Source organism: Heterodontus francisci, chromosome 8, assembly GCF_036365525.1.
Source record: "Heterodontus francisci isolate sHetFra1 chromosome 8, sHetFra1.hap1, whole genome shotgun sequence".
In the NCBI taxonomy this organism is placed as follows: Eukaryota; Metazoa; Chordata; class Chondrichthyes; order Heterodontiformes; family Heterodontidae; genus Heterodontus; species Heterodontus francisci.
The window spans coordinates 89,123,930-89,135,919 of record NC_090378.1 but is presented as its reverse complement, the minus strand read 5'-3'; the positions used below and the strand labels follow the sequence as shown (position 1 = coordinate 89,135,919).

Genomic DNA, 11,990 nt, shown 5'->3' with positions numbered 1-11,990 from the left:
AACAAGCCCCGGTGGGCACAATCAATGGAAACTGTTCTTGCACTGAAATGCAAATATGTTTGGAAAGTATTGGGCAAACCCCATTGTCTCAAATTGATATATAGCATGTGAGAGTACACAATTCTGAAAATGCTGGCATTTTGACTAATTTGTCCCAAACAACATTCAAGATAGCTTGTCCCTCCCTCTTTCTCTCTCGAAGTTAACCCTTTATGAGCAGAATCTAACTTCATAGGAACTGCACTGATGTTACAGTGCAGGTGACTTAGTGTTCTGAACTAAATGGATGAGCGTGTGTTGCATTTAAAAGTTTGTTGAAACTCACCCCAATAACTGTACACATTTCCTGTGCCAATAATTGTCCTTTCCATTGAATCACTAACAGAGAATAGGTCCTATTTAGTTGCAAGACTAAAATGACTATTTCTTTACAAATATTTTTTTAAAAAACAGGTTAAACAAAACATCTCAACATAAAATTGAAACTTTATTGGTTGGCAAAGGCAAAGCACAGCTCTGCAAAGTCTGAAGAATAACTTTATTCAGCCAATTTTGTACAATTTCTCTTATTATACAGCAGCTTGGAGAACCATCAAAAGAACAGATTAGCCAAAGATATCGAATATCCCAACTGGTGTTACCATACATACCCATTCTGATGAAATGATCTGTACGTTTAATTTTAAACGGATATATTCTAAATTGGTGCAGTGCTCACACAACTGTCCTAAAATTAAGTTGTTGAAAATTTAATATACCCTGCAATAGCTTAATCTCGCAGTTTGCATATCTAAACCTGGGCAATTTGGATATGCACATGCAACTATAGAACTAAAAGCCCAATTTTTTGCAGTACATTTTTGAATCACAAAGGGAAGTAACTCCACTGCTAGGATAAGATGCTGTGGGATATAGCTTTTATTGTGTTAACCTGGATTAAAAATGGATGGCCTCTACAAATAAGCTTCCCTAAGGAATGCTGAAAATAAAATTGGCACCAACAGCAGTTCTACAGATGATTAATCTTAACAATGACATGGTGCTTTAAAAGCCAAATTACTGGATTTTCCATTAGACTTTAAAACACAAAAAGAAAACAAGTTGTGCAAGAAAAAGCCAGACTCAGTTGGGATATACAGTTAAATTGCATTAATATAGAACAGAACCCAAGCAACAAGCTGGTTGGTATTTACAACGACTAAACAGTTTAGGACAACTTAAAAATATTAGTTAACAGTTGACTTGGTTAGTTTCAGGTGATTCATGAATAATTTCATGTTAACTGGATGCTTAAATGAACATTTAGATAAATATCTGCATAAATTAGACATGCAAGTAATTTACAGGATGCATATTTTTAAGAGGTGGACAACATTCACTTTTAAAAATTAACATGTAAACGTAACAAATGCTTAAGAGATAGGCTGTTCTACAGTTCATCAACATATTACATATGGAAAAAGTACACTCTAAATTATGGAACTGGTACAAACTATGGAACTTTAAATTCAGAGTGATTGCAAGAATATGATGGATTACTGATGAAATAAGATGGTAAAGGCTTAGTTGGGTAAGGAAAAACAGCAACAGAAGAGAAAACTAATTCCATCATGATCTTTAGTCACAATGACCGCTTGACCTTGTTACTTAACTGCAGTCAACGTGGATCAAGTTTTGATGGTTAATTCAACCTATATGCACTTTGGGTGCTTCTCTGTACCCTGGAGTAAACATTATTAAAAAAAGTTGGTGCAAAAATATAAACTGAAAGCAACATCTGGAATACAAACAATTTGTAAATAGAATTTATATTGCACACTTGTTCTAAAAAAGACAATGTCTTCTGGGTGCTGAAAGAGACTGCATTTTAAATTATTTTCAATATCTAAGCCAAAGACAACAATAAGAGTATGTTATTTGACAAGGGAGCATTTGAAACAAAAACTCAGATCATTCTGAGTTTTTGGGAAGTCTGAGGTATATCATATAGGATTATCTTGCGGATTTTCTGTTTTGATATACAGCCCATGTAATGTGACACCAATATCGCACATTGATATGTCATTGCATATGGCACCTTTTCACACACATTAACATTCCTGGTTTCTGATCAATTTGTTCCCGTTCCCAAGATAAAGTTCAGTATCAATTATTTGTTTCCATTAAGGCACATGTTCCAGCCTTTGCCATAGCGCGTATCAGGTATTTTAAATGTCTAAAAAAAATTAGAAATATTTATATATGTATCTATGACTAACTGGGTCCTTTAATAACATCCAGTTAAGAGAAAAAATTAGGACAGAGGAACATAGGACCAAAAGTATACCACATATCCCCAGTAACAAAGCAGTGCAAGATGGTGTCTTATTTAAAGTAATCATCAAGTAACCAAAAGTTATCTGCAGATTTAAAAGTATTAAACATTAGTGTAGCACACATTACTGGAATCATGTTTTGTGTAGATGTTGTCATCTATCCGAATATTTATTTACCCTGTTTGTACACATTGAAGTACCATTAATAAAACAGGAGTACCAACAGGATGTTCTTCCTCCTTATATCCCAGTGTTAGTTGCCATTTACATAACACTAGTCCTATTACAGTCACATTCAAAAAACATAATATTTCACTATTAACATTTACAGCATTTTGCACATTTTTTCAATACAAAATACACTTTGCACCAAGAGTACATAGAAAATTGATACACTTAAATCCATTTCAAAATGTTAACTATATTTTATTGTAGGCCAAAACTCCTGAGAGGTCTCAAGAAAGCCAACTGTATGTCTTGTAAAAACCATTTTGTTGCTAAAATATCACTCAGAGGTCTAAGTGAGCCATCATTAATGGTGTTGAGGGAAAAGATACAATTCAACCTATTTTGGGAAGACATGAATTGAATACTCATTGGTACCAACAGATTGCAGATTAAATAAAATGCAGCATTATCTCCGTAGGAGACTTTATTCCTCCCTTTACTAAACACAGTTTGCATTGTCATTCCTGATAATTATTGCCGAATGAATTGATTTCAAGCATTTTCAGGTTTACACTACTAAAGCACTGAAGTATCTTATTCTGTGACACTTCTAAACAACTGTATGAACAGATTCAGAAAGATGCTACATGATGATTTCAGAGGACTATGATTTCTGTAACTTTTAAGGCTGTACCTTTGATCATTTGGCATTAATTTACCACATATTCGATTTATGGACATGGGTTAAACATAAAGGTAAAACATAGATAAAATGTAAATGAAGTGTTTAAATAATTCAGAGTTTCCAGCTTGTAGATTTATTACAATGAAACAGGAGGGGCTGAGGAGGGTTTGAAATTTAAGGAATTTCGGAGAATAATGACCACTGTTCCCTCCTCAAGTGCTTGTAAACTCAGACAATCCCACTCTTCACTATACAAGGTTACGTATATATTTTATATACAGCATGCAACAATTTAAATATCACAAGGCATTTGCCTTGCTAGCCTGATTTGGTTCGAACAATGCAGGAAAATCTCATTTGACCCTGAAAGAAAATCTCACCCTCCCATTGTGGTGTAGAAATATAAGTTTGTTTTTTGTCCCTCAAATTTAAAAATTAATCCTTTTTCACCTGAATAGAGCTTTAAGTGAAATGGCTTCTGTTGTGCATACATACCTGATTGCTGGCTTGTCAATATACTACTTTCATTCTAGGCAACAATTTGTTGTAAAATGTTTAGCCCAAGTATATAAATCAGAAATTATTTTAATTGTCCATTTTAGCAGTATGTATGATAAATTTGAGAGAAAATCTAGATTTGATTTTGCATAATTCAGTAAAGCAGAGCATAGTTACTTCTTCTGCACTTAAAAATGCTCAAGAACGCCTACCTTTCCTGCAGTTTCACACTCAATCTTTCAGTTTTTTAAATAGTTATCTGAATTTACCCCAGCTTAGAATACTGCTGCACTTTCACACTTTGTTCTGAGTGTTGGTAGTGGAAGAACCAATACTGGAAACAGTGCAACTGGTTTCAATTCTGGAACATAAACAGTCGATCTCTTTGAGTAGGTCTATTTTACTTGTGGTTTCTATCAATTCAGTCTCAACTTCTTCTTTCTCCCAAGGGATTAAAACTGATGGGTATCTTGTTGTATTTCGACACTGCTCTTCGTCTTCACTGGTTAGTGTTCCTTTTGGCTCCTTTAGCTTGGCTGAGTTTTTTTTCTCCTGGTTTGATTCCTTGCTGGAGGCAAAGGTTGCCACTGAAGTTTTAAAAGATGAGTTACTACTGAGTTTAGGAAACTGTGTCAACTCGTCAACAAACACACTGGAGTTTTTGCAAGATGCTGTTTCAAAGGTAACCGGACATTCAGGAAAATTACAAAATGATTTTCTGGGAGATGGGGGAAGGGGCCTTCTATGGACAACAGTATCATCTTGTCCCAAGTGCCAACTCAGATGATCACCATACCGTTCATCGAATTCAGCCAGGTTTCCCTCACTTGGAGTATTGGACTTGCTCTAACAAAAGAAGAGACATAATAAGTTTTGATAGATCCCAAACTCTTAATGTAAAGAAGGAACAATTTATCATCAAGTATGAAAGACATCAAACCCCATGTTAAATTTCCTATACAAAATAACTATTTCTTTTATCATCTTGTTATTTAACAGTTTCTAAATCCTCAAGATTTTAACTAGGCAACAACTACTTTTGACTTGTCTGTAATTCTTTCTTTCCAAATTAGTTTTCAACTGATGTGTTGGGATAGGATGACGGCCATAACACAGATGCCTCCAGGGATTACACCAATGGCTTTCCTTGGTCACGTGTAAGGTGTATGCATGAAAAGATTAAGAAACCACATAGTTGATCCCACAAACTAACTGAATTCGACAGAGAAACTTCAGTGTTGAGGGAAAGCCTGAATGTAACCTCGATTGAGATGATTTTTTGAATTAAAATATCGAGTGAACTTGAGTGACATTGCCTTTGATGTTTTGACTTGGTGTACCATCACTATCCTAGAAGTGTAATACAGAGTACTCACGGCAGCTTTATAACTGATATCATCCATTGATTTGAAGAAATCCAGGCTTTTTGCACCACACAATTTTCCTTGATCTGAGCTATGTGTACTGAGGGTGTCAAGGATCTCTCCCAACAGGTCCATCTGGCCTGGAGATTGTGAGTCTAGTTCCGTCAGTTCAGAATCATCACTGTCATCAATATAGGCACATACTTCTCCACTGTCTTCAGATGATACCCTAAGAAATATGAATGCTTTAAATAGCTTAAAATCATACTTCATCTGCTTAACATGCATGAACAAAATCAGCCATTTATTAACACATTTAAAAAGTTTATTAAAAGCTACAACTTTTATTAAAAAGTCTGATGGAGTAACACTTTAAACTGCTCAATAAAAGTTAAACGGAACCTCGAAGTATGAAGGATAATTTATGCTGCAAGAAAGGTTAGCAGAAAAGTCAAGTGATGCACTTGATCAGATCACCTGGACTATTTCTATTAATTATTGTATCTCTATGAAATAAGGGAAGTGCAGTTTTATTCCACGTGCAATCTGGGAACTGCAAATATGAAATTCAAGTATTTGTAAGGTATTTAAGTATTATAGAAACTATGTTAGAAATGGAATGGATCACTGCTTACAGAAAGATAAATAATTCTGCTTATAAGTTGACAAAAAGTCATTTGCGAACCATCATTTGAGAGTTCTGAATTTGTTCTAGACTTGGGGTTGAATGGAGGCAGGCGGGTGTGAAAATTCGCACCATCAGCTGGTGTGCCGGCAACATCCTGTCCCGGACTGCTTTCGCAGAGGCGGGATCAGCAGTCGAAAGCCTACCTACCTGAAGCGTAGTTAATAGCCTGTAAGGCCTATTATCAGAGGCCAACAAAAACTTTCCAGTTGGCCTGCAGGACCCACTGAGGTGTTGGGCACTAGGCCAGCTGGCTAGAGGCGCGTTACATCCAAGCACTTGAATGCCAACTGTCAACTTTGCGCACAATCAGTAAATGTATGGCACCAAGGCTGCTCACTCATTCCACTGCATGCCTCGTCTTCCCTCTGTGTTAAACACACGGAGCCAGGGAGAAGGCAGTGGCGTGGTGGTTATGTCACTGGGCTAGTAATCCAGAGGTCTAGGCTAGTGCTCTGGAGACATGGGTTAGAATCCCACTACGGCAGATGGTGACATTTGGATTCAAGTAATAAACCTGGAATTAAAAGCTAGTTTAATGGTGACCATGAAACCATTGTCGGTTGTTGTAAAAACCCATCTGGTTCACTAATGTCCTTTCGGGAAGGAAATCTGCTGTCCTTACCCAGTCTGGTCTACACGTGATTCCAGTCCCATGGTTGACTCTTACCTGCCCTCTGAAATGGCCTAGCAAGCCACTCAGTTCAAGGGCAATTAAGGATGGACAACAAATGCTGACCAGCCAGCGACGGCCACATCCCGTGAAAGAAAAAAAGGAAAACAATGGAACAGCATCGGCAAGACCACTCACCCTCACTGATCTGAACAAGTCATTGAAACATTTGTGACAGTGAACCAAGGTTCGAGACCTCCTCTGCTACTTCCAGGTCACCTTGGTCAGATGGGAGTGTCTTCTGACTCCATCTGCAGGGAAGAGGACATCCCACCTTTCCCTGATGGCGAGGAGAACCTGCAGGGAGGACTCACTGAATTGTGGGTTTGGACACTGCCTGCTGGCTGACATTTCTTTGCTCTTGCTGTAGTCAAAAAAAAAAACGATGGGGAGTTGGTGCTGGGCTTGAAAAATTAAGGAAGGAAAAAGCAGCTAAAACTAAGTAAAAGACTTAATTGTGGTAACTCTGAAGACACGTACCACAAAGGCCGCTGTTCCTTGAGGCATGGAACGCAGAATGATTTATAGCCATGGCGCTCATGTTGCTTGACCCAGTGACGGCGGGTTCCACCAATGAATGTCCGTCCCCGCCACATGATTGCGCGTGTCTCCCGCGCCCATTGGCACACTGTTGATTTGCATGTAAATTTGTGTGCAAAACGGGAAAAATGGTGGAAACGGAAGTTCCGCCAACTTCCGGTCCTGCTGTCGGGAATGCCGCGGGATTCATAAAATCCTGCCCCTTGATCTTAATGTCAAGGGTAGTACATTCACACCTATTTTTTAAATTTATTTTACACAAATGTATAGAGTTGCTTACAAATGAGGTGTAAATTCCCCCTTTTCCCACTTCCTCTGACTTGCTGTACCATCACCAAATCCAGATTTTTCTGTCCTTATTCTGCCTGCTGAACAAAGCTGATAAATTTCTGCTCCCTCATCAAATGAGGAACATGTAAAATACAAGCTATAAGAGGTTAAATTTATCCAATGCTTCTAAGCAATAGTGAAAACTGCTACGCATGATTATAAAGCAATTTGACGAAATAAGAGTGCAGGTAAACTTCAACTATCAGAGTAACTGAAAGACATCTTTTTGCCCTTTGCTAAGGGGAGGCGGTGGCGTAGTGGTAATGTCACTGGATTAGCAATCCAGAGGCTCAGGCTAATGCTCTGGTTCAAATCCCACCATGATAGCTGGTGGAATGAGGAATTAAAAATGGTAGTCTCAGTAATGGTGACCGTGAAACCATTGTCGATTGCTGTAAAAACCCATCTGTTTCACTACTGTCTTTAGAAAAGGAAATTTGTCATCCTACATGTGACTCCAGACCCACAGCAATGGGGTTGACCCTTAAATGCCCTCTGAAATGGCTGAGCAAGCCAGTCAGTTAAACCAAACCCAGCCCTGTCGACCCTGCAAAGTCCTCCTTACTAGCATCTAGGGGCTTGTTCCAAAATTGGGAGAGCTGTCCCACAGACTAGTCAAGCAACAGCCTGACAGTCATACTCATGGAATCATACCTTACAGACAATGTCCCAGACACCACCATCACCGACCCTGTCCTGCCCCACCAACAGAGATGGCGGCACAATGGTATACAGTTGGGACGGAGCCGCCCTGGGAGCCCTCAACATTGACTCTCATGGCATCAAACATGGGCACAGAAATCTCCTACTCATTACCACCTACCACCCCTATCACCCTCAGCTGATGAATCAGTACTCCTCCATGTTGAAAACCACTTGCAAGAATCACTGAGGGTAGCAAGGGCACAGAATGTATTCTGGGTGGGAGGTTTCAACGTCCATCACCAAGAGTGGCTCAGTAGCACCATTACTAACCGAGCTGGCCAGTCCTTTAGGACTCGGTTACGGCAGGTGGCGAGGGAGCCAATAAGAGGGAAAAACCGACTTGACCTTATCTACACCAATATGCCTATCGCAGATGCATCTGTCCATGAAAGTATTGGTAGGAGTGACCACCGCACAGTCCTTGTGGAGAAAAAGTCTCAGCTTCACATTGAGAATACCCTCCACTGTGTCATGTGGCACCATCACTGTGCTAAATGGGATAGATTTCAAACCAATCTAGCAACTCAAAACTCAGCATTCATGAGGCACTGTGGGCCATCAGCAGCAGAATTGTATTCAACCACAATCTGTAATCAAATGGCCTGGCATATACCCCACTCTACCATTACCAACAAGCAGGAGGATCAATCCTGGTTCAATGAAGAGTGCAGCACCAGGCATAACTAAAAATGCAAGTGTCAACCTGAAGCTATAACACAGGACTACATGCATGCCAAACAGTGAAAGCAGCATGCAAAAGACAGAGCTAAGTGGGGCAGCACAGTGGTGCAGTGGTTAGCACCGTAGCCTCACAGCTCCAGCGACCCGGGTTCAATTCTGGGTACTGCCTGTGTGGAGTTTGCAAGTTCTCCCTGTGTCTGCGTGGGTTTTCTCCCACAAGCCAAAAGACTTGCAGGTTGGTAGGTAAATTGACCATTATAAATTGTCCCTAGTATAGGTAGGTGGTAGGGAAATATTGGGACGGGTGGGGATGTGGTAGGAATATGGGATTAGTGTAGGATTGGTATAAATGGGTCGTTGATGGTCGGCACAGACTCGGTGGGCCGAAGGGCCTGTTTCAGTGCTGTATCTCTAAACTAAACCAAACTAAACTAATCCCACAACCAACGGATCAGATCTAAGCTCTGCAGTCCTGCCACATCCAGCAGTGAATGGTGGTGGACAATTAAAGAACTAACAGGAGGTGGAGGCTCCACAAATATCCCCATCCTCAATGATAGGGGAGTCCAGCACATCAGTGCAAAAGACAAGACTCAAGCATTTGCAACCATCATCAGCCAGAAGTGCCGAGTGGATGATCCACCTCGGCCTCCTCCTGACATCCCCAGCATCACAGATGCCAGTCTTCAGCCAATTTGATTCAGTCCACGTGATATAAAGAAATGGCTGAAGGCACTGGATATTTCAAAGGCTATGGGCCCTGACAACAGTCCAGCAATAGTACTGAAGGCTTGTGTTCCAGAACTGACTGCACCGCTAGCCACGCTGTTCCAGTACAGCTACAACACTGGCATCTACCCGGCAATGTGGAAAATTGCCCAAGTACGTCCTGTATGCATAAGTGACGGAAGGTGTCATCAACAGTGCTATCAAGCGGCACTTACTCAGCAACAACCTGCTCAGTGATGCTCAGTTTGGGTTCCGCCAGGGCCACTCAGCTCTTGACCTCATTACAGCCTTGGACCAAACATTTTCACAAGAGCTGAACTCACAAGGTGAGCTGAGAGTGACGTCCCTTGACATCAAGGCAACATTTGACCGAGTGTGGCATCAAGGAGCCCTAGCAAAATTGGAGTCAATGGGAATCAAGGGGAAAGCTCTCCACTGGTTGGAGTCAAACCCTAGCACAAAGGAAGATGGCTGTGGTTGTTGGAAGTCAATCATCTCAATCCCAGGACATCTCTGCAGGAGTTCCTCAGGGTAGTGTCCTAGGCCCAACCACCTTCAGCTGCTTCATCAATGACCTTCCCTCCATTATAAGGTCAGAAGTGGCGATGTTTGCTGACGATTGCATGATGTTCAGCACCATTCGCAACTCCTCAGATACTGAAGCAGTCCGTGCCCGTATGCAGCAAGACCTGGACAACATTCAGGCTTGGGCTGATACGTGGAAAATAACATTCGTGCCACATAAATGTCAGGCAATGACTATTTCCAACAAGAGAGAATCCAACCACCTCTTCTTTACCTTCAATGGCATTACCATCGCTGAATGCCCCACTATCAACATCTTGGAGTTTACCATTGACCAGAAACTGAACTGGAGCAGCTATATAAGTACAGCAGCTACAACAGCAGGTCAGATGCTGGGAATTCTGTGGTGGGTAACTCACTTCCTAACTCCCCAAAACCTGTCCACTATCTACTTGGTGCAAGTCAGGAGTGTGATGGAATACTCTCCACTTGCCTGGATGGGTGCAGCTCCAACAACACTCAAGAAGCTCGACACTATCCAGGACAAAGCAGCCCACTTGATTGGCACCCCATTTACCACCTTCAACATTCACTCCCTCCACCACCGACGCACAGTGGTAGCAGTGTGTACTATCTACGAGATGTACTGCAGCAACTCACCAAGGCCCCTTCGACAGCACCTTCCAAACCCGCAACCTCTACCATCTAGAAGGACAAAGGCAGCCGATGTATGGTAACACCACCACCTGCAAGTTCCCCTCCAAGCCACACACCGTCCTGACTTGGAACTGTATCGCTGTTTCTTCATTGTCGCTGGCTCAAAATCCTGGAACTCTCTTCCTAACAGCACAGTGGGTGTACCTACCCCACACGGACTGCAGCTGTTCAAGGCGGCGGCTCACCACCACCTTCTCAATAGCAATTAGGGATAGACAATAAATGATGGCCTAGCCAGCGATGCCCACATCCCGTGAAAGAATGAAACAAAATGGAATGCTAAATGCACTACCTGACCAAAGACACCATGCAGCCACATGTACTCACTAAATATTATACTAAAAATAAATTGAAATCATGCTTTTTCTCACAAAATTACGAAGATACTTTTTTGTACAGGCACATTAAAAAGTTGATGCACAATCTGGAAGGTTTTTAAAAAAAATTTGATGGGTTTTCAAAAAGTCATCAGAGTGCAGTGGGAGGGAATGCAGTACTTTTTCCCTAATTTTAGCATCTACTGTCATTAATACCCATACTCATAATCAAGTAAGCCATACATAGATAGATAGAGGGTAAATATCCCGCAACTCCACTTCAACAATATGTCTTAGCACCAGCTAAAGAAAAGAACATCCTGTTGTACCCAACATCCTTATGAGCTCTATGACTGAGATTATCTATTAGCAGTACGTACACAAAATGGTTATCTGAAAATATTGAACACAGTGAAATAAAATGTGATTCTTTGCGTCTCTCATTTGTACTAGGGTGAGTGAACTAAACTGCACTATGATGTATTTCAACTATCAAAGAGCAACACATGCACACAATATGCTAATTCAAATCAATGTTAAAAAAAATGCACCTTTCACAAGTGCACATAGTTCATTATTTTGAAGCCAGCAGAGGTCAGCATTGATGCATATATTTTGGATACCGTGCATCTATTATCCAATCCATCTATTATCCTCTCATCAGAAAAAATATATAATTAAGAGCAGAGGCATAACCAATCAGTGCAACAATCATAAAATTTGGATTTTTCCTAAATTATACATGAATACCTCTAACAAACTTGGTGTCTCCAGTCAACTTTTTCTGTTGTAAATAATTTTGCAAGACGAATTAAAATGTGCAATTGAATATACTGTATTATAGTACAGCTGTACAATTATATACAGAGCCAACAGTTTAAATATCTTAATATTCCAATTGTAACACCTACAAACATCTCACTAAGCAACACATTTCCGCAAGGTCAACTGGCATCGATTTACTGTTTAATACAAGCTGTTTTTGAAAAGAAAATGGTATGGGAAGACATGGAATGGTATATGGAGAGGTACCATGTGCATATGCAAAGAAATTATAT

The 11,990-nt window shown here is 40.4% G+C and overlaps 1 protein-coding gene across 3 annotated transcripts in view; it reads right to left on the bottom strand.

Moving 5' to 3' along the window:
• Positions 1-468: 468 nt before the first annotated feature.
• The window catches only part of dennd1b (DENN/MADD domain containing 1B), a 303,360-nt gene continuing 291,838 nt past the window's right edge, over positions 469-11,990 (bottom strand). For all 3 annotated transcript variants that reach the window (XM_068037699.1, XM_068037701.1, XM_068037700.1), the window contains 2 exons: positions 5,043-5,259; positions 469-4,512 (listed from right to left, as the gene is read on the bottom strand). In XM_068037699.1, the coding sequence (XP_067893800.1) occupies positions 3,961-4,512; positions 5,043-5,259 (769 nt within the window). In that variant the 3' untranslated portion in view covers positions 469-3,960. The remainder of the gene's footprint in view (positions 4,513-5,042; positions 5,260-11,990) is intronic.